The sequence below is a fragment of the Salmo salar genome, chromosome ssa11, assembly GCF_905237065.1.
Source record: "Salmo salar chromosome ssa11, Ssal_v3.1, whole genome shotgun sequence".
Lineage (NCBI taxonomy): Eukaryota > Metazoa > Chordata > Actinopteri > Salmoniformes > Salmonidae > Salmo > Salmo salar.
Genome location: NC_059452.1, coordinates 15,261,104 through 15,285,086, shown reverse-complemented (window position 1 = coordinate 15,285,086; position 23,983 = coordinate 15,261,104). Strand labels below are relative to the sequence as shown.

Here is a 23,983-nt window from a genome sequence, read left to right as displayed (position 1 = left end):
TAACTAGACGAGGTGGATCTGTTAGTATTAGGACTGTTATTGGTGAGGAACAGTGAACTTGTAGACCTTCCTCTTTCAGTTCCTTAGAGGGAACATTTGATGGGCCTTTTTTAGGTTTGAAGAGTATTTCAACCATAGTCAAAGCTTCTGTTTGATTAACTTGGTCTGGGTCAGCCTTAGCATGGCATAAATGCTGTACCAATAAAGATTGCTCATTGCTGCAGTGGATATTGTCATTGTATTAGGGCAGAATCCTGGGCAGAATCCTACCTTGAGTTGTAAAACTGCGCTCCAAAATCCCTGTGATGCTCAGGGGTGTTTAAATAAAGCTTCATTTGAACTGTCCTTGAGTTGCCAGCGCCGTCTTGTGTTTCTATTTACCAAACTTCAATATGAAATTGTCCTTTATTTTTTTGAGTATTATAAAGGAATAGTAATATGAGACAACTGCTTTGAAACATTTTTATGTATTATGTAAAGATGTCAGTAAAATCTAAATTGTAAACAATTTATACATGTCAATCAAGAAAACAAAAATGTCACACCCAAACCATTGGTTCTCACAGGAGTTTGAGTATTGCGTATGTTGGAAGTAAAACTGTCCACCATATCTCCTCAAATGTAATGGAATTGCTTATTGGCTTCAAATGTTATACATGTAGGTGTCAAACTGAAATGGCAGGAGAGTTAATTAACAAACTATCAAATGCGTGTATAGACCTCCAAGTGAATTTTGATTTAGGAGTTGAGGATTCATGTAATATTGTTAGGAAAAAATTTTGAGATAAATGGAAAATGTATGTACAAAATATTTATAAAAAAGGAAAACATTACACATTAACATCACTTAGAAAATCAAAATGTTTTCAAGTGGTAGTGGTCACACACAGTATTAAACTTAATACCAGACATGGGTTTAATCCCACAGATGTTCTGTCTCCCTTATAGCAGGCTTAGCCCTTTTTGCTATCACTGTTCAATACATGGTCAACCTTTCTCTACATTCCTCCCACATAAAAAAATGTTCCACAAACCAAAAACGATTAGAGAAACCTCCAAGACAACACACCTGACTGGTAACGCCACTGTGGTTAAAGTGGCTCTATGGTTGAACTGACTGACTGGAGGACTACAGTGCATATTTCTCTTCTCTCATTGGTATGCTCTACCATGTTTCCTTCCCTTCCTTCTCCATTCTGCGGACACACACACACACATCCCACTCAGCAAAAGGTGAACCATTCATATGCTGCAGAATGCTCTCTGGTTGTCTCATCAAACCTGTCAAACTCACTGAACTTGTGAGGAGAATATCAACAGTACCCAGGAAAGTCCCTCAAATGACAACGGTGACCTGTTACAGTAGCAAAGAGAGGGACAATATGTAATGTCACAAGAGCCTGAAGAATTGAGCTAAAGCGCTGCTGGAGACAATTGGAAACGTGAGAAGCAATAGGAACACAGAGATCTGCTCTAAACCTCTGCCAATCATTCAAGATCTTACCCTGTCCTACACCGAGAGGATGATATCAGGTTTCAGCTTCACGCAGAAGAGGGAGGATGTATGATTATGAATAGGGAGTTAGGTAGAGTTTAGGAGAAAATGAATGGCATCTGAGGTGAAAGCTCAGTAGGGCAGTCTCCTTAGCGTGGGTCGTACATGTTGGCCAGTTTCTTAAAGCGTGGTCCCCAGTCGTTGAGGTAGTCATAGTCCTGGTCGCCGTCTGAGCTGGCTGAGGCGATGGAGCTCAGGCTGCCTGCCAGGGAGCCATCACCCTCGTAGTCATAGATCAGAGCTGTGTCGTAGGGAGGGACGTTGGGGTCATGGTCTGCTGCCTCCAGGCCCTGTGGGGAGACACAGGCAAGAAATACATTAGTTTCTCTCTGGGGATTTGGACCGTTCTTATTTCAACTGACTAACAACAGGCCAGGGCCATGATGGAATCCTCTCTCTCACGTCATTGATGAAGTCCTCAATGTCAGTGGGGTCCGCTGGGGGTTTCCGTGGATACGAGGGAGAGGGCAGGTTATCTGGGTAGTCTTTCCTGAGTGGCTGCTTTCCCCTGGGGATGCCAGAGATGGGAGGGTAGAAGGATGTTGGGAGTGGTCCCACATCCACTGGGTTCCTCAGTAGGTCAATGTTGAAGGCATTCTAGTGAGAGAAAAGGAGGAGTATGAAGTGTCTATAGGACAAGAGAGGCGACGTCACCAGATAACTGGCTTCTGCCAGCTGTAACGTGTTATGTTGTCTGACCTCATCCTCCTCTCCACCACCCTGCTCGTCATAGTTCAGGACGTTGTCACGAATGTCTTCGTCTGACTCCCCCACCAGCAGCCCCTCTCCTTTCTTCATATGATGCCGTCTGCAGTTACCCACGGCTACAGCCAGGAGCAGCAACACTGAGAACACAGAGACCCATCTCACTGCACAGAAACATTTGGGAAAATTTGTGTGTTCATGTAGCGATGTGCTTTGTTCAGGTGTTGTGAGGGTTTACATGAGGTATAGCTTACAGAGCAGGAGTGCGATGCTGGCCATGATGACCAGTAAGGCGATGAAGCTGACGCCAACTCGTGTTCCGAATATGGCAGCAGCTTCGGTCTTACATTCACCGTCTTTCCCACACAGACACACAGTCACATTGACCTGAGCATATGCACCGAGACTAGGGGTGCCGGAGTCAGTCACCAACACAGTGACAGCATATTCCTCTGTCTCCAGCTCTACCAGGGGTCGCAGCACTGCATGAGTCTCTGGAGAGAGAGAGAGAGAGAGAGAGCGACACAAACACAGAGAGCGAGGGAGATGGAATGAGAAGACACAGCACACTACTCCAAAACCCATCCTGCATGGACTTCAGGAGTGTCTAGTCCTGTCCTTGCTATATAGAGTCCTTACCATTGACCTGTATGATGGTCCAGTTGGCAGACACATTGATGTCTTGCAGTTGGAAGGTGAAGGGTTCAGCATGAGGGGGCAGGTCCTCATCCACAGCACTCAGGAACAGACCAGATGTCTCCCGGCCTGACTCGCTGCACACCGTCCCCATCAGGGGGAACAGCTGAGGGAAGAAGTCATTGGTCTCCCGCAACGTGATCACCAGAGACGCTGTGGTCGAGATTCCACCAGCATCTAGGAGGAAAGGACATCATTATTCACTGTCACTTCCTGCTTGACCTCATGTCTCCAGTTACGTGAGGTGAAGCAGTGGCTAACTCAGAATACTCACCTGTGTCTGTGACTCTGATGACTGCATTGTAAATGTTGTTCTTGACGTGAGGGGAGCGGACATTGAACGGTGTCCTGGCTGTGATTTCTCCAGTCTCGTGATTGATTATAAGCCATCCCTCAGGATCTCTGAGTATGTCATACCTGATGGAAATGACAGTAATGTTTTAGTTTCCTTTTTGATACACATACAGTACACAAACATATACACTGCTCAAAAAAATAAAGGGAACACTTAAACAACACAATGTAACTCCAAGTCAATCACACTTCTGGGAAATCAAACTGTCCACTTAGGAAGCAACACTGATTGACAATACATTTCACATGCTGTTGTGCAACTGGAATAGACAACAGGTGGAAATTATAGGCAATTAGCAAGACACCCCCAATAAAGGAGTGGTTCTGCAGGTGGGGACCACAGACCACTTCTCAGTTCCTATGCTTCCTGGCTGATGTTTTGGTCACTTTTGAATGCTGGCGGTGCTTTCACTCTAGTGGTAGCATGAGACGGAGTCTACAACCCACACAAGTGGCTCAGGTAGTGCAGCTCATCCAGAATGGCACATCAATGCGAGCTGTGGCAAGAAGGTTTGCTGTGTCTGTCAGCGTAGTGTCCAGAGCATGGAGGCGCTACCAGGAGACAGGTCAGTACATCAGGAGACGTGGAGGAGGCCGTAGGAGGGCAACAACCCAGCAGCAGGACCGCTACCTCCGCCTTTGTGCAAGGAGGAGCAGGAGAAGCACTGCCAGAGCCCTGCAGGCCACAAATGTGCATGTGTCTGCTCAAACGGTCAGAAACAGACTCCATGAGGGTGGTATGAGGGCCCGACGTCCACAGGTGGGGGTTGTGCTTACAGCCCAACACCGTGCAGGAAGTTTGGCATTTGCCAGAGAACACCAAGTTGGCAAATTCGCCACTGGCACCCTGTGCTCTTCACAGATGAAAGCAGGTTCACACTGAGCACTTGTGACAGACGTGACAGAGTCTGGAGACGCCGTGGAGAACGTTCTGCTGCCTGCAACATCCTCCAGCATGACCGGTTTGGCAGTGGGTCAGTCATGGTGTGGGGTGGCATTTCTTTGGGGGGCCGCACAGCCCTCCATGTGCTCGCCAGAGGTAGCTTGACTACCATTAGGTACCGAGATGAGATCCTCAGACCCCTTGTGAGACCATATGCTGGTGCGGTTGGCCCTGGGTTCCTCCTAATGCAAGACAATGCTAGACCTCATGTGGCTGGAGTGTGTCAGCAGTTCCTGCAAGAGGAAGGCATTGATGCTATGGACTGGCCCGCCCGTTCCCCAGACCTGAATCCAATTGAGCACATCTGGGACATCATGTCTCGCTCCATCCACCAACGCCACGTTGCACCACAGACTGTCCAGGAGTTGGCGGATGCTTTAGTCCAGGTCTGGGAGGAGATCCCTCAGGAGACCATCCACCACCTCATCAGGAGCATGCCCAGGCATTGTAGGGAGGTCATACAGGCACGTGGAGGCCACACACACTACTGAGCCTCATTTTGACTTGTTTTAAGGACATTACATCAAAGTTGGATCAGCCTGTAGTGTGGTTTTCCACTTTAATTTTGAGTGTGACTCCAAATCCAGACCTCCATGGGTTGATAAATTGGATTTCCATTGATTATTTTTGTGTGATTTTGTTGTCAGCACATTCAACTATGTAAAGAAAAAAGTATTTAATAAGATTATTTCATTCAGGTCTAGGATGTGTTATTTTAGTGTTCCCTTTATTTTTTTGAGCAGTGTATATTGTTATGTATTCAGAGTTCTCCAGTGCACCAATCTTACTTGAGTTTTCCATTATCAGGATCGTAGGCGATGTTACTGGCCAGCACGGTGCCAGGGACCACAGATTCAAGAACCACCATCTCTATGGGGTCTTTATTGAAGCGTGGGGCCTCGTTCTCATTCATCACGGTCACCACCACTGTGGCACTGCTTACGGGGTCCCTGGGGGCCTTGATGCTGAGAGGGTTCACATTCTCCACTGTCAGAGTCAAAGTATACACCTCTTGGGTCTCGTAGTCCAGAGTCTGCAACAACAACAAAAAAAGGCAGAGGTTTTGATAGACAACTTGGATAGCGTGGGTTTGGCATACATTTAGAGAAATAACTAAACTACATACCGTTCCATATATTTGTTGTATCCGTTTTATGCGTCAGTCACATCCTTGAAAATTCCAGCTACAGCCAGTGATATGTCACAGCACAGGACTCTAACGGAATGTAATGATGTGCCCGGTGACTTGCAGCTCAGTTAGTCACCACTAGATGGAGTAACAGTGTCATGTTTCAAGGCCCTGACCACTGTGTGTGATCACTTACTGTATACAGGCTCTATATAGGCTCTATATAAACTGGATGACCTGATTGTCATGTTTGTCATTGTAACATGGAGCCAGAATGTCCCCCACACATTCCCTCCTGTCCCCCTGCCGGATGGAGAATAGCTTACCTTCACCACTGACAGAATACCCTCGTTGGTCACAGGGTCTGTGCGAATGGCAAAGTTCCTAGAGGGGTTGCCCTTGGCGATGGTGTATTTGGTCTCCCAGTTTCCTGTCCCTGGCTCATCATTGTCTGTGGCGTTGACCCAGCCAATCACGAAGTCTACTTTGTTCTCCACAGCTGACATAGTGTACTGTATTCAGGAAACAGAGACACAAAGTAGTTGTGTTTAGTTTATTTAAACACATGTGAATGTGCATGTCTATATTTTGAAGCTGGTCTGAATGATGTGTCCATAAAGTAAATGAATGGAAGGGAGCTAACAGCTTCTGAGAGATTAAACAGTGAAACTCACCAGGAATGGGGAGAATCGTGGGGGATTGTTGTTGATGTCAGTCACATGTATGACTGCATTGGCAAGACCGGTTAACCCCATGCCTGACATGTCAGCAACCTGCAGTATCAACCTAAAACCTTTAACCACCTGTAAAGAATGCACAGATGTTCACAGTCATTTATGGCACATACAGTATATTATTTTACATGAATTAGTTTCTCCTTTCAAACACCTTTCAAAATATTGTGCTTCTGTTGAACCAGAAAGGGCATGACCTAAATAATGGGTCAATGAAAAGGCAAAGGAAGAGCCCCTACCTCCCGGTCTAGCCCCACGTCTCGTGTGTAAATGGCCCCTGTCTCGTTGTTGATGCCAAACATGGTCTTATTGACGCGGAGAGGCGGGATGCTCTCCTGGCCAACGATGGAGTAGCTCAGGATAGCGTTGTCTGTGGTTGGGTCGTCAGCATCAGTCGCAGTCACAGACATCACAGATGTGCCTGTTAAAACAACATCAATCACTCTCTCAGTTCACTACCCAAATCAGTTGAGATTTTGTGTATCGACTGTGTGTACATCCACAGTGTGTGTAGGTGACGCATGTGTTTACCTGGTACGGAGAATTCAGAAACGGATCCAGCAAACTCTTTCTGGGAGAAGTTGGGCCGGTTATCATTTTGATCCAGCACTACGATCTCAATGGTGGAGGGATTCTCCAGTCTCTCTCCACTGGGCGACAGGGCAAAGGCTTTCAGCTATAGAGAACAGAAACAGGACGTTACTCATATGTTTCTAGACATCGTCTTTCCATTCATAGTGTTTGCTGTTCTTACACGATTCTCAGCTTATTGACTGTGATTGATTTGGGTCTATATTCAGATGCTCATGTAGGCCTACGAAGAAAGCACCCCACTATAGTAACAGACTGGTGCGCAACTTCCCTTCTCACTCAACCATGACAGTCAACTTAATCAAATCGCAGTGGTAGATGTTTAGTTGAAAAACATTGAATGACATACTACCATTGATATTATGTCATGTGACATTCCTTGTTACCCAAACAAAAGAAGGGGTCTGGCTGACATAGTATAATTGACATGTCAAAGGCAATGGTGCTTATGTCTCTCCTGTGAGTTGTACCGTGAAGCTTCTGTATTTCTCTCTGTCCAGGGGAATCATGCTCCTGATCCAGCCCGTTTTATCGTCTATCTCAAACAGGTCCTTAGGGTCCTGGTCAACCCCTGGTCCTTCCAGCTTGTAGATCACTTCTCCGGTGAAAATCTTGTCTGATTTGATCTGGAGGAGCAAACAACACAGGAGGATGTCTGGGTGAGAATCTCCTTGGAAGGGTGAGAGGAGAGTGAACAGAACAGCACATAGAGTACCAGATGAAAACGTGGTCACTGATGGGAACAGAGAGGGAGAGCAACAGCACATGATTGGTCAGTGGTTCTGGAGGTCAGAGAGGCCAGCGTGGCTCTTTCATGCTCAGTTAAAAGGGCTGTCTGTCTGGACAATAACCATGTGACTGATCTTACATACCATGTTTCGTAAGATCAATTTCACTGGACCAAAAAGTGCCAGTGTTACCCTAACATTTACATCTTAGTCACTTAGCCAACACTCTTATCAGTTAATGTATGTATAGAGGCCCTACCATCAGTATAGATATGAGATGAATGATTCAGTACCTGGACCAGGTTTTCGGGGACCAGCTTGCTGTTCTCCAGCACCCTGATTGGAGGGATGATCCAGTCCCTCTTCACCCTGCTCAGACCCCCACTGCTCCTCTGTCTCCATGGATACAGGACCGCTGGGTTAAGGTCCTCCCTGCCCGCTTGGCCGCTGCTCCCGGCCTGGGGGCAACAGAATGGGATTCATTTAAGAGCTCCATTATACACGATTCATTCAATGGCAATTTCTATGTAGATGGTCTGAGTAAGGGCCATACATTTCTGGATGAATGAAGTCATTTAAATCATGATTCATATTGTTCATGTCAAGGAGTACAGAACCCAAATACATTTTTATATTTTTAGTAGTCGTGTTGTGGCTACTAATATCAGTTGGTGAGGGGTGCAGCAGTTGGCCTCTCTCTGTGGCCTGGTGGTGGTTGAATGGTGACCCCACTGCCCCGTCTCTAATGTGGAATCCACTGGGCTGGGGCAGGTGAGGGGGTGGAGAGTCATGGGTTCAAGTTTCACACACTACATCTCCAGTGCTTAATTTGTAAATTGGGAGGTGCCGGAACAAAAAGTGAGCCCGGCAGGGGGGGGTGGCATTGTTGGGAGGAGGGCTCTGAGGTACCGGAACACATGAAAAGAAATCACCTTTGTAATAAAGCAAGGTGCTGCGTAAGTTGCACACATGGGGATTTGTTTTTGTAGCCTGGGGCCCGGGAAAAGGTTGGCCTTTTATAAGCGCATTTCATGCAATTCTACATCATAGTAAATGTAAATCCTGGACACTCAAATGAGTATGATATGTTACCGTTTGGCAGATGGTTACTTTAGGCAAAAACGAAAGTAGGGTGGGTGGATGGGTGGAAAAACCTTAGAATTGTAGCTAATTAGCTAAAATGCTAACTACTTACTACTTTTTAGCTACTTTACAACTATTTAGCATGTTAGCTAACCCTTCCCCTAACCTTAACCCTTTTAGTTAACCCTAACCTTAACCCTATAACCTCACTTTTAAACTTGACTCTAACCTTAACCCCTAGCCTATCTAATGTTAGCCAGCTAGCTAACATTGGCCACCTAGCTAGAATTCGTAATATATCATACGTTTAGCAAATTCCTAACATAATGTGCATTTTGCAAATTCGTAACATATAATATGAATTGTAATTCATAACATATCATACGACATAGGTGATGGACATCCACAAATAAATACATACCATACGAAGTGTAATATGCCATACTAAATGGAGTATCGCGGATTCACGTATATAATAATATGAAATGGTCTGAGACCAGGTTGTACTACCATACCCCATTCAAAGGCACTTAAATCTGTTGTCTTCCCTATATCTTCCCTTTAAAAGTGCTTTCCTCACAATCTTAAATAAGCATGCCCCATTCAATAAATGTAGAACCAGGAACAGATATAGCCCGTGGTTCACTCCAGACCTGACTGCCCTTGACCAGCACAAAAACATCCTGTGGCGTACAGCATTAGCATCAAATAGCCCCCGCGATATGCAACTTTTCAATATACACAGGCAGTTAGGAAAGCAAAAGCTAGATTCTTCAAACAGACATTTGCATCCTGCAGCACAAACTCCAAAAAGTTCTGGGACGCTGTAAAGTCCATGGAGAATAAGAGCACCTCCTCCCAGCTGCCCACTGCACTGAGGCTAGGAAACACTGTTACCACCGATAAATCCACTTCTAATTGAGAATTTCAATAAGCATTTTTCTACAGCTGGCCATGCTTTCCACCTGGCCACCCCTACCCTGGTCAACAGCCCTGCACCCCCCACAGCAACCTGCCCAAGCCTCCCCATTTCTCCTTCACCCAAATCCAGATAGCTGATGTTCTGAAAGAGCTGAAAAATCTGGACCCCCTCTTTCTAAAATTATCAGCTGAAATTGTTGCAACTTCTATTACTAGCCTGTTCAACCTCTCTTTCGTATCGTCTGAGATCCCCAAAGATTGGAAAGCTGCTGCGGTCATCCCCCTCTTCAAAGGGGGAGACACTCTAGACCCAAACTGCTACAGACCTATATCTATCCTACTGTCACGGCTGTCGTAGGAATGAGCGGACCAAAGTGCAGCTTGCGTGTCGTTCCACATTTTATTTATACTGTGAAACTATGCAATACATAAATAAACTGAATGACAAAAAACAACAAACCGTGACACAGAGGTGAAACATACACTACTCAAAATGAATCTCCCGCAAACCCAGGTGGGACAAACACCAACATAAATATGACTTCCAATTAGAGACAACGATGACCATCTGCCTCTAATTGGAGATCATCTCAAACAAAGCCCAACATAGAAATACAAAAACTAGAACAACCCAACATAGAAATACAAAACTAGAACATAACAACATAGAAAAACTAAACTAGAAAACCCCCCTGTCACGCCCTGACCTACTCTACCATAGAAAATAACAACTTACTATGGTCAGGACATGACACCTACCCTGCATTTCTAGGGTCTTCGAAAGCCAAGTTAACAAACAGATCACCGACCATTTCGAATCCCACCGTACCTTCTCCGCTATGCAATCTGGTTTCCGAGTTGGTCATGGGTGCACCTCAGCCACGCTCAAGGTCCAAAACAATATCATAAACACCATCGAATAGAGACAATACTGTGCAGCTGTATTCATCGACCTGGCCAAGGCTTTCGACTCTGTCAATCACCACATTCTTATCGGCAGACTCAACAGACTTGGTTTCTCAAATGACTGCCTCGCCTGGTTTACCAACTACTTCTCAGACAGAGTTCAGTGTGTCAAATCGGAGTGCCTGTTGTCCGGACCTCTGGCAGTCTCTATTGGGGTGCCACAGGGTTCAATTCTCGGGCCAACTCTTTTCTCTGTATACATCAATGATGTCGCTCTTGCTGCTGGTGATTCTCTGATCCACCTCTACGCAGACGACACCATTCTGTGTACTTCTGGCCCTTCTTTGGACACTGTGTTAACTAACCTCCAGACGAGCTTCAATGCCATACAACTCTCCTTCCGTGGCCTCCAACTGCTCTTAAATGCAAGTAAAACTAAATGCATGCTCTTCAACCGATCGCTGCCTGCACCTGCCTGCCCGTCCAGCATCACTACTCTGGACGGTTCTGACTTAGAATATGTGGACAACTACAAATACCTAGGTGTCTGGTTAGACTGTAAACTCTCCTGCCAGACTCACATTAAGCATCTCCAATCCAAAATTAAATCTAGAATTGGCTTCCTATTTCGCAACAAAGCATCCTTCACTCATGCTGCCAAACATACCCTCGTAAAACTGACTATCCTGCCGATCCTTGACTTTGGCGATGCCATTTACAAAATAGCCTCCAACACTCAGCAAATTGGATGCAATCTATCACAGTGCCGTCCGTTTTGTCACCAAAGCCCCATATTCTACCCACCACTGCGACCTGTACACTCGTTGGCTAGCCCTCGCATCATATTCATCGCCAAACCCACTGGCTCCAGGTCATCTATAAGTCTTTGCTAGGTAAAGCCCCGCCTTATCTCAGCTCACTGGTCACCATAGGAGCACCCACCCGTAGCACGCGCTCTAGCAGGTATATCTCACTGGTCACCCCCCAAAGGCAATTCCCCCTTTGGCCGCCTTTCCTTCCAGTTCTCTGCTGCCAATGACTGGAACGAATTGCAAAAATCACTGACGCTGGAGACTAAATCTCCCTCACTAACTTTAAGCACCAGCTGTCAGAGCAGCTCACAGATCACTGCACCTGTACATAGCCCATCTGTAAATAGCCCATCCAATTACCTCATCCCCATACTGTTATTTATTTTTGCTCATTTGCACCCCAGTATCTCTACTTGCACATTCATCTTCATCTATCACTCCAGTGTTTAATTGCTAAATTGTAATTATTTCGCCACTATGGCCTATTTATTGCCTTACCTCCCTTATCTTACCTCATTTGCACACACTGTATATAGACTTTTTTTCTATTGAGTTATTGACTGTATGTATGTTTATTCCATGTGTAACTCTGTGTTGTTATTTGTGTCGCACTGCTTTTCTTTATCTTGGCCAGGTCGCAGTTGTAAATGAGAACCTGTCTCCTCCCCTTCATCCACACTGATTGAAGTTATTAAGTGACATCACTATGGGATCATAGCTTTCACCTGTATTCACCTGGTCAGTCTATATCATGGAAAGAGCAGGTGTGCTTCATGTTTTGTGTACTCAGTATATATTGTACACTGAACAAAAATATAAACGCAACATGCAACAATTTCAAAGATGTTACTGAGTTACAGTTCATAGTTCAAGGAAATTAGTCAATTGAAATAAATTCATTAGGCCCTAATCTATGGATTTCACATGACTGGGAACACAGATATGCATACAGTGCCGTGAAAAAGTATTTTCCCCCATTCTGATTTTCTGTACTTTTGCATATTTTTGATACTGAATGTTATCAGATCTTCAACCAAAACCTAATATTAGATAAAAAGAACCTGAGTTTACAAATAACCCCTAAAATATGATACTTATTTGATTTATTTAATTAACAGCTATGCAACACCCAATTCCTCTGTGTGAAAAAGTAATTTCTCCCTTACACTCAATAACTGGTTGTGCCACCTTTAGCTGCAATGCCTGCAACCAAACGCTTCCGGTAGTTGTTGATCAGTCTCTCACGTCGCTGTGGAGGAATTTTGGCCCACTCTTCCATGCAGAACTGTTTTAACTCAGCAACAGGGTGTTCAAGCATGAACTGCTCGTTTCAAGTCCTGCCACAACATCTCAATTGGGATTAGATCTGGACTTCGACTAGGCCATTCCAAAACCTAAAATTTGTTGCTTTTTAGCCATTTTCATGTAGACTTTATTTTGTGTTTTGGATCATTGTCTTGCTGTATGACTCAGATGTTCTATGGTCCGAAGAGTCAAAAGTAGAACTTTTTGGACGACACCGGTTTCATAATGCCTGGCGAAAACAATTACTCTCATGTTCATTCTCATTCTCTATCACGCACGCTCTGCATTTATCTTAAACACACACTCAGAAACACTCAGACACGCACACACCAGCTGTCACCTATGGATTTAGCTCCCGTGCTTTCCCACCCTCTCTTACTCACACTTACAGACTCCCCTGTATGTTCAACTCTGCACCTGACTAGGGGTTGGGGGGTCACTTTACAAATCCGCTCTGATGACAGAATTCCTCACACACACTCAAACACACATTCCTTAAGAGAAAAAGCTCAGCATTTAGTGGTAACAAGATGATCACAGATATTGGCAGATACGTTTTGTCTATATACAAATTTGCCTGCTAAAAAGATACAGAAAAGATAACACCTTTTGTTCTCATTCAGCTCTTCATCATCAATCATGAAGTCTGTAGTAACAACTTGTAATTACAGAGTAATAACATGCTAATACAACTAAACAGAATATGGAACATTGACCATAGCCCATTCCTCACATGGCTCTTTCCATACATAAAGACACTTATATGAGAAATACATTATTAGATTGAATCACTATTGTGTATTGGGACATGGTGGCCCTTCCCTGTCCCTTAGGCCTGGGGATATGGCACACTGGCACTTTGTCACGCTGCTGTAATGTACCGTCTGAGGAGAATGTCAACTATGAGTGCCCTGTGCAGGCTGAGTTAGGAGCCGACTAATCTTCGAGTGCTCTATATTCCTGACCCCGACCCTAAGCCACTGGTGTAGTCCTCCCTACGCTCATACAGAGATGTTTACACTCGCATACCAGGCTAGACAGCAAAGCCTTCTCACCTTCCACTACCGCTCTGATCACAGATCAGAGATCAAGCTACGGCCAGTCAGAGGCCAAAGGCCCTGTTCAATCAAAATCTGTAACTGGATGAAGCGGTTAACACTGAAACGACATTCCTGTTGAATTCCTGATTCAACATCTCTACTCAACAAAAAAACTTACTCTGCAACTTATGAATTCAAACTGGCTTTTTTTGTTGTGGGGTTACTGGTTTTGATTGAATACAACAACAGCTCAGGCAGAATAACTAAAGTAAAATAATAGCATATGCTATCAGAATTAGAGAAATAGATGTTGCGGTCTAGCCTTGTGAACCAGGACTGACCACTGTGCTCCTGTTTAGTTTTGTGAGATCAGGTTGTTGAATGGGGCATGAGGTCTTATTTGGAAAGAGCCTGCTATGTTCTGAAGAGGATCGGAAGACAGACCCAGTTAACATCATTGTGTTGATCTCCTGTGGTCTCAACTCCATCTGGGTGGCAAACAAACCCAGGAGGGCTCTGTAATGTCTTAATCTCTTTTCCAGTTCAGCAGGGACTGGGCTACACCTAGGAGTCATCTTACCAATTAGTATCAGTCACCTCTGACAGCTAGGGTGAAGGACAGCACACCTCCTCTTTCTTCTCATATATTAACTGTTTTAGGGATATTAACTGTTTTAGGGACTTTTTCCCAGATACTTTTACACCTTGGCCTCTCACCCTGTGGCCAGCAGTTGCATGGTGCCTCTTGGGGGTCAACACCCCCGTTAACACAGTGAGGAGAACTGCGCTCTGAAGTAGGTAGGACTGCGCTCTTAAGTAGGTAGGTAGGACTGCACTCTGAAGTAGGTAGGTAGGACTGCACTCTGAGGTAGGTAGGTAGGACTGCACTCTGAAGTAGGTAGGACTGCGCTCTTAAGTAGGTAGGTAGGACTGCACTCTGAAGTAGGTAGGTAGGACTGCACTCTGAAGTAGGTAGGTAGGACTGCACTCTGAAGTAGGTAGGTAGGACTGCACTCTGAAGTAGGTAGGTAGGACTGCACTCTGAGGTAGGTAGGTAGGACTGCACTCTGAAGTAGGTAGGACTGCGCTCTTAAGTAGGTAGGTAGGACTGCACTCTGAAGTAGGTAGGACTGCGCTCTGAAGTAGGTAGGTAGGACTGCACTCTGAAGTAGGTAGGACTGCGCTCTTAAGTAGGTAGGTAGAACTGCACTCTGAAGTAGGTAGGACTGCACTTTTAAGTAGGTAGGTAGGACTGCACTCTGAAGTAGGTAGGTAGGACTGCACTCTGAAGTAGGTAGGACTGTGCTCTGAAGTAGGTAGGTAGGACTGCGCTCTGAGGTAGGTAGGTAGGACTGCGCTCTGAGGTAGGTAGGTAGGACTGCGCTCTGAGGTAGGTAGGTAGGACTGCGCTCTGAGGTAGGTAGGTAGGACTGCACTCTGAGGTAGGTAGGAAGGACTGCACTCTGAGGTAGGTAGGACTGCACTCTGAGGTAAGTAGGTAGGACTGCGATCTGAGGTAGGTAGGACTGCGCTCTGAAGTAGGTATGTAGGACTGCACTCTGAAGTAGGTAGGACTGCGCTCTGAAGTAGGTAGGACTGATCAACACCTAGCTTGATATACAACTATGCGTAATACCTAAATAAATTGTATTTCAAAATCAGTGTGTATTTCACAATAAATGCATCCAGGATCTTGTTCGCAGTGTTAGATAACGTTTACAGTCAAAAGGTTTGGGGCAACATTTCGACATAATAATCAATTGCTGTGACGAAAATACTGCTCAGACTCACCCCACACTGAGGAGCTGAAGCAAGACTGTCACACTTTCATTGGCAAGGAACCCTGGGAACTCTCTCTAACGGTTGTGTCTAAAATTAGCTTTGAAAGTGTGCCAATCATTTTGTGAATGAAACTTAGCTGCTAAGAGACCAACATCTGTCCCATGGAGTGGACAATTATTTACTGAAGCTTGGTAGATAGAACATTATGCTGTTGTCTACTATAGTATCCAAGGATTAAATTATTCAAATTCATGCTGTTGAGTCAAGGGTGCTCAGTCTCTCTCTCACACCCACCCATCCACCCACCATGGGTGGGCCATGGAGGGGGATCATGACTGATGCCCTTCCATAGAGTGAGGGTTTTATATCTTCAGAGCTATTACAAGCTTGCACCAACTGTATGAGGTATGTCATGAGAGTAGTAACTCTGTTTGAAATGTGTATTTTTGTTTTACGGTAGTAGCTGCTGTGTGATATAACATTTATTTTTGCTTAATTCACTCCATTTACCGCAGCAGGTCATAGTCAGTGCAAGATACACATATTTACTGTTACTCATACATATCTAGACGAAACATAAGGCTTTTACAATTAACAGTAAGTCATAGCTTTAGAGACGTGCCTCTCTAAAATAGAATATAAAATAGACCCCTGAGTCAGCCATGTGCAAGTTGAGTGGAGGTACAGTGTGTCTACGTGAGCCAGCCAGACTGCCACAGCATGAGCAGGAGGGGAGAGGGAGAGAATGCAGGCAGCATGCCTGACAATCCCTCAGGCCATGGGGTGGAGGGTCAGACAGGTGCCCCTGTTCCCCTCATGGTCCTCCTAAGTCACTGTTCCAAAGGCTCTAAATGAAAAGCTATCTACCTCACTATCCACCCCTCAGCTATGGCTGCTTGGGCCTCCTATTATTTGGGGGTGCTAGCCAGGGTTTCACAAGAGAGATGTCTGAGCTTCATGACTGCTGACCTAATGGGGACGATGAGAGTTACTTAATTTGGCGTGGAATTGTATTAAAGCCTGAGGGAGGTTGTACCAGGACCGAAACCACTTCCTCATCTCATCATGTCACCTTTCTTTCTCTCTCCCAGCTCTGGCTCAGGAGTCTTCCCACCACCACCACCATCACCACTCCTACCACCACCCCTACCACCATCACCACCAAGACCATCACCACCACCCCTAATACCAACGCCACCCCAACCACCAGCACCACCCCCCCTATCTGTTGAAGGGTCCACCACCACCACCACCTCTACCAACATCACTACCACCACCACCACCCCCACCCCTACCACCACCCCTATCACTACCACCACCACCATCACTACCACCCCTACCACCTTACCACCACCCCTACCACCACCACCCCTCTGAGCTTCATGACTGCTGACCTAATGGGGACGATGAGAGTTACTTAATTTGGCGTGGAATTGTATTAAAGCCTGAGGGAGGTTGTACCAGGACCGAAACCACTTCCTCATCTCATCATGTCACCTTTCTTTCTCTCTCCCAGCTCTGGCTCAGGAGTCTTCCCACCACCACCATCACCACTCCTACCACCACCCCTACCACCGCCACCACCACCCCTACCACCCTTACCACCACCTTTACCCCTACCACCACCACCACCACCCCTACCACCACCCCTACCACCACCACCACCACCACCACCCCTACCACCACCACCATCACTACCACCCCTACCACCACCACCACCCCTTCTACCAACCCCACCACCACCCCTACCACTAAGACCACCACCACCACCCCTAATACCAACGCCATCCCTACCACGAGCACCACTCCCCCTATCCGTTGAAGGGTCCACCACCACCACCACCTCTACCAACATCACTACCACCACCACCACCCCTACCACCACCACCATCACTGCCACCCCTACCACCACCCCTACCACCATCACTACCACCACCACCACCCCTACCACCATCACTACCACCACCACCATCACTGCCACCCCTACCACCACCCCCATCACTACCACCACCACCATCACTGCCACCCCTACCACCACCCCCATCACTACCACCACCACCATCACTGCCACCCCTACCACCACCCCTACCACAACCACCACCTCTACCACCATCACCACCACCACCACCACCACCACCACCCCTACCACCCCTACCACCACCCCTACCACAACCACCACCTCTACCACCATCACCACCACCACCACCCCTACCAACACCACCACCACCCCTACCACCATCACTATCACCACCACCACCACCACTACCACCACCACAACCCCTACTACCACCACCATCACTACCACCCCTACCACCACCACCATCACTACCACCCCTACCACCAACACTACCACCACCCCTACCAACAACACCACCACCCCTACCACCAAGACCACCACCACCCCTACCAACGCCACCCCTACCACCAACACCACCACCACCCCCCCTACCACCAACACCCCACCCCCCCTACCACCAACACCACCATAACCCCTACCACCAACACCACCATAACCCCTACCACCACCTCCCCCACCTCTACCCCTTATTTACTCCAGGGTCAGTCCTCTTTCAGAGGGTCATGATAGAACTACAAGGAGAGACCATTACCGGGCCCATTAACACTTTGCTTTTGTTCCGTCAGCCTTGTCTGCCACTGCTATTCCCTTATCTCATTCAAAAAAAATACATTACCTTTTGTGTCAGAGAGAAAACATCCTTTGATGCAAGGCATAAGGTGCTCTGAATGAGATGGGATAACAAGTGTCCAATTTCAAAAATGTATTTTCCTGTTCATTTCCATGTAATGTTTGTCACATCTGTTGTGACTGGAACATGAACACAAAGACTAAATGGAACCTGTTTTCTAACAACATGAAGAGAGAGACCCTATCCGTTGAAGGGTCCACCACCCCCACCACCGTTACCACCACCCTTACCACCCCTACCTACCACTACCACCACCACCACCCCTACCTACCACTACCACCCCCACCCCCCTTACCACCACCACCCCTTCCTACCACCACCACCCTCACCCCCACCACCCTTACCACCACCCTTACCAACACCACCACCATCACTAACACCACCACCAACCCTACCACCACCACCCTTACCACCACCCCTACCTACCACTACCACCCCCACCACCCCACCTACCACTACCACCACCACCCCCTTACCACCACCACCCCTTCCTACCACCACCACCCTTATCACCACCCTTACCAACACCACCACCATCACTAACACCACCACCACCCCTACCACCACCACCCTTACCACCACCCCTACCACCACACCTACCAACACCACGCCTGCCACCAACACTACCACCACCCTTACCACCAACACCACCCCTACCTCCACCACCCTTACCAACACCACCACTCCTACCACCACAACCCTTACCACCACCCCTACCACCAGCACCCTACCACCAGCACCACCCCTACCACCACACCTACCAACACCACCACCACCCCCACAACCCTTACCACCACCACCCTTACCACCACCCCTACCACCGCCACCCTACCACCACCACCACTCCTACCACCACAACCCTTACCACCACCCCTACCACCAGCACCCTACCACCACACCTACCAACACCACCACCACCCCCACTACCCTTACCACCACCACCCTTACCACCCCTACCACCACACCTACCAACACCACCACCACCCCTACCACCAATACTACCTCCAACACCACCCCTACCACCAACACCACCACCCCTACCATCAACACCACCCCTACCACCACCATCACTACCACCACCCCTACCACCAAGACCACCCCTACCACCACCTCCCCCACCTCTACCCCTTATTTACTCCAGGGTCAGTCCTCTTTCAGAGGGTCATGATAGAACTACAAGGAGAGACCATTACCGGGCCCATTAACACTTTGCTTTTGTTCCGTCAGCCTTGTCTGCCACTGCTATTCCCTTATCTCATTCAAAAAAAATACATTACCTTTTGTGTCAGAGAGAAAACATCCTTTGATGCAAGGCATAAGGTGCTCTGAATGAGATGGGATAACAAGTGTCCCATTTCAAAAATGTATTTTTCGGTTCTTTTCCATGTAATATTTGTCACATCTGTTGTGAATGGAACATGAACACAAAGACTAAATGGAACCTGTTTTCTAACAACATGAAGAGACCCTATCCGTTGAAGGGTCACTAATTGGTCAATGACTCAGCTGGTGAAAATGGAGGTAACACCAAAGCCCGTTACAACAGTGGCTCTTTCCCAATTTGTCTTTCCTTCATCTTCGTGTCCTTTCTCCTCACCTCAAATTGGAGGAGAAGATCCAAGGCCCCTCCACTCAGATCTTTGAGAAAAAGGTGAGGCGAGTGGATGCCAGCAATCAAGAAAATAGAATTGGGAAAGAGTCATTTGGAAAGATAATCTCTGGTAACAGTGCACTGGCAGAGTGGTTTTAATGTTGAGTCTGCCCCTGTAGTTGAGGCCCTTCCTGTTCCTGAAACGCAAGTCTGTGTAAAACAGAAAGCATCCACACAGACAGAACAGGCCTGTGTTTCAGACACTGAGCATCTGTACTGAGTGATTTCTTCCAATGAGCATGAACTCAGCACCAGCTGCTGCTTTATGTACGTATTTGTCCCTAATTTCATGGTTTAGGGAGTGGCCTACTCCTCTTTCCGCAGCGGGAACTACTGAGTGGGACAAATGGCATCAAGTACGCATCTGGGAACAGCTGCTGGCCAACATGACCGCCTCTATGTACAGAGCCCACGCTCTCTAGGCAGGGCAGTTCAATACAACCGTCTTTCTTTCCCAGGGATATTCTCAAAAACAACACAGCCTTCCACCCATAGGGGTATACTGTATGTAGTTGGTGTTCGTGAATCCTCACCAGCCACTTTCCACTCACTGAGTTGTAACATATCAAACTCACATAGGTTAAACTTACACATAAAACTAAAATAGTTATCTGATGTACTGTATGTAACCAGAGTAACTAGGATCTCAGGTTTTAAGGATCTTGTTCTGTGGTTTTAAGTCTCTCACATCGGTCCATTTACAAATAGATTACTGGAAGTCTATGGATAATCCAAATCATGAATGTGAATGTATGGGCCTTCAAGTGTAGAGTGGGCATTGGGCTATAGTCTATTGTTGGTGGTCCGGGGGTTTGTGTTCTTTGGTACGTGTTTGTACTTAAAGTGTATTGCAGTTAAAGTCGGAAGTTTACATACACTTTAGCCAACTACATTTAAACTCAGTTTTTCACAATTCCTGACATTTAATCCTAGTAAAAATTCCCTGTCTTAGGTCAGTTAGGATCACCACTTTATTTTAAGAATGTGAAATGTCAGAATAATAGTAGCGAGAATGATTTGTTTCAGCTTATATTTCTTTCATCACATTCCCAGTGTGTCAGAAGTTAACATACACTCAATTAGTATTTGGTAGCATTGCCTTTAAATTGTTTAAGTCAGGTTTGTAGGCCTCCTTGCTCGCAAGCGCTTTTTCAGTTCTGCCCACAAATTTTCTATAAGATTGAGGTCAGGGCTTTATGATGGCCACTCCAATACCTTGACTTTGTTGTCCTTAAGCCATTTTGCCACAACTTTGGAAGTATGCTTGGGGTCATTGTCCATTTGGAAGACCCATTTGCGACCAAGCTTTAACTTCCTAACTGATGTCTTGAGATGTTGCTTCAATATATCCACATAATGTTCCTCCCTCATGATGCCATCTATTTTGTGAAGTACACCAGTCCCTCCTGCAGCAAAGCACCCCCACAACATGATGCTGCCACCCCCGTGCTTCATGGTTGGGATGGTGTTCTTCGGCTTGCAAGCCTCCCCCTTTTTCCTCTAAACATAACAATGGTCATTATGGCCAAACAGTTCTATTTTTGTTTCATCAGGCCAGAGGACATTTCTCCAAAAAGTACGATCTTTGTCACCATCTGCAGTTGCAAACCGTAGTCTGGCTTTTTTTATGGCGGTTTTGGAGTAGTGGCTTCTTCCTTGCTAAGCGGCCATTCAGGTTATGTCGATATAGGACTCGTTTGACTGTGGATATAGACACTTTTGTACCTGTTTCCTCCAGCATCTTCACAAGGTCCTATGCTGTTGTTCTGGGATTGATTTGCACTTTTCGCACCAAAGTACGTTCAGCTCTAGGAGACAGAAGGCGTCTCCTTCCTGAGCGGTATGATGGCTGCCTGGTCTTATGGTGTTTATACTTGCATACTATTGTTTGTACAGATGAACGTGGTACCTTCAGGCATTTGGAAATTGCTCCCAAGGATGAACCAGACTTGTGGAGGTCTACAATTCTTTTTCTGAGGTCTTGGCTGTTTTATTTTGATTTTCCCATGATGTCAAGCAAAGAAGCGCTGAGTTTGAAGGTAGGCCTTGAAATACATCCACAGGTACACCTCCAATTGACTCAAATTATGTCAATTAGCCTATCAGAAGCTTCTAAAGCCATGGCATCATTTTCTGGAATTTTCCAAGCTGTTTAAAGGCACAGTCAACTTAGTATATGTAAACTTCTGACCCACTGGAATTGTGATACAGTGAATAATAAGTGAAATAATCTGTCTGTAAACATTTGTTGGAAAAATGACTTGTATCCTGCACAAAGTAGATGTCCTAACCAACTTGCCAAAACTATAGTTTGTTAACAAGAAATTTGTGGAGTGGTTGAAAAATGAGTTTTAATGACTCCAACCTAAGTGTATGTAAACTTCTGACTTCAACTGTACCTGTTCCTCTAACTCACAGTAAGACACATGGCCGCAGGGCCGGCTGCAAACTGTGACTAACTGGCATTCCCCACGGCTGTTTCAATGATCTATTACGACCGTCTTCTACAGCTGATGTCATTTACCATGTGGTTCTCGAATTGGATACACTAATAAAGAAAATGTGACTCAGATAGTTGCCCTTACCCATTTCAGAACTTCGTCAGCATAAAAACGTATAGTAGGCTACACACTTTGCCATCATAAATTCAAAGTCATTGCTTAAAAAATGGTTTGAAGTCTTTCTATCCATACTATTGGAAATTAATTCAGCCGCAAACCTGCAACATCTATAATAATTTCAGGCCATTCAACAGAAGAGGTTACAGAGGGACAATTGTCTAGGTCTCCAATCTGGGTTCCATTACATGTATAAACAGCCCTAGTGACTGAATGAGTTTTGAAGTTATGTTAGTAAAATGTCTGTTTACAATTTCATCCATTATGTGTCTTATAATGGTGTTGATGACAAGCCTGCTAACAGTGGAGCCCCGATTTCCGCCTGATGTATAAAACATCAGCATTCGTTGGTCATTTACAAGAGTATTCATCATCTGATCTACAACGGTTCTGAAATGTTTAGATTAGCCAATAGCCACGTTCACCTCTTCACATGATGTTTATCACTTCTATGGATGAACATCTGTTTATGTTATGTTAAACAAAGCATATCATTCAAATTAAAACATAAACTATAGATTTACTAAATAAACTGTTAAAAATGTGTCCCAACACAGCCCTAACTCCTGCACTGTGGAAATATAGGACAAACACAGCTAAAACTACTTCCACTTAAATCACATTTAAACTGCTTTAAATAACACATATACATCCAAGTTAAAGTCTGACAAGCAGACCGTGAGAAAATATCAAATGTATCCCTTTGTAGCTCAGTTGGTAGAGCATGGTGCTTGTAATGCCAGGGTAGTGGGTTCAATTCCCAGGGCCAGCCATACGTGAAATGTATGCACGGATAACTGTAAGTCGTTTTGGATGAAAGTGTCTGTTAAATGGCATATATATTATAGCCTGAAGTTGAAATGGCTTCAGTTCTGTGTGATTTAAGAAAGTGTAGGCCATAAAGTATGTAGAGTGACACCAGAGTAGTATGATATTTCCTACCTGACCAAGGCCAGCCACCAGCACACACAGCACTGCCAACCCCCTTGATGCCATCTCCTGTGCCAGCATATGATCTTCTCAATGAACCCCAACACGTACTGTACCCAATGACCACGGTGGCACCTCTTTCTCAAACCAGTTTTAAGAGAAGCTTAGGGTTTCTCAGGGTATTACCAGAGTAATATGCAATGGAACCAAATGTCTCAAATCCAAACCCTCTGTGTGTGTCTCTCTCTCTCTCTCTCTCTCTGAGCAGTGAGTGCAGAGGCGATTGAGTGACAGCACATGTGCGCTGGGGTGCATGGGAGGGCTGTAGTCTGAAATTCCAACCCCTTAGCCCTCAGAGTCTCCAACTGGGACACACCCCAGCTATGGGCAGGGAAGTAGGGGGGGTCACTGGATGCAGAGAGAGAGAGAGACAGAGATAGAGAGAGAGAAAAGGCGAGAGAGAGAAAGATGGATATATTGAGATAGAAGGGGAGATAGCAAGAGAGAGAGAGAGATGGATATATTGAGATAAAAGGGGAGATGGCAAGAGAGAGAGAAAGAGGAAAGGAGAGATGGAGAGAAACAGAAAGATAGAACAAGAGAGACAACGATATAGTGAGGGAACGAGAGCGCACAAGAGAGAAAGAGGGAAATAAAGGAGTGTGGAGAGGAGAGCGGAAGAGCAGCTGGTGGCTGTGATGTGTTGAGAGAGCCCTGGTGAAGGTCAGTCCTCAGCAGCAGTGTTCAGTCTGTCACGGCTCTTCTCTGGCCTGACTGCTGTACCTGACCTCG

General features: G+C 46.0%; 1 protein-coding gene across 1 annotated transcript; it reads right to left on the bottom strand.

Moving 5' to 3' along the window:
• Nucleotides 1-448: 448 nt before the first annotated feature.
• Nucleotides 449-23,467, bottom strand: LOC106562164 (cadherin-15). The gene is made up of 14 exons (XM_014126849.2): nucleotides 23,204-23,467; nucleotides 7,729-7,893; nucleotides 7,178-7,333; nucleotides 6,648-6,792; nucleotides 6,356-6,537; nucleotides 6,057-6,185; nucleotides 5,709-5,894; nucleotides 5,042-5,286; nucleotides 3,231-3,373; nucleotides 2,900-3,133; nucleotides 2,515-2,754; nucleotides 2,255-2,400; nucleotides 1,958-2,152; nucleotides 449-1,845 (listed from the first exon to the last, which is right to left on the bottom strand). Exons 1-14 carry the CDS (start codon nucleotides 23,270-23,272, stop codon nucleotides 1,645-1,647), a joined length of 2,436 nt encoding a protein of 811 aa, XP_013982324.2. The 5' UTR covers nucleotides 23,273-23,467; the 3' UTR covers nucleotides 449-1,644.
• Nucleotides 23,468-23,983: the final 516 nt, after the last annotated feature.

Excerpts from the sequence above, each read along its gene's own strand:
- LOC106562164 (XM_014126849.2), bottom strand. The coding sequence starts at position 23,272 with ATGCTGGCACAGGAGATGGCATCAAGGGGGTTGGCAGTGCTGTGTGTG. Across the intron at positions 6,186-6,355 it reads ACGTGGGGCTAGACCGGGAG|GTGGTTAAAGGTTTTAGGTT; the intron begins GTAGGGGCTCTT and ends CATTCTTTACAG. Across the intron at positions 3,374-5,041 it reads CCTGATAATGGAAAACTCAA|GTATGACATACTCAGAGATC; the intron begins GTAAGATTGGTG and ends CATTTCCATCAG.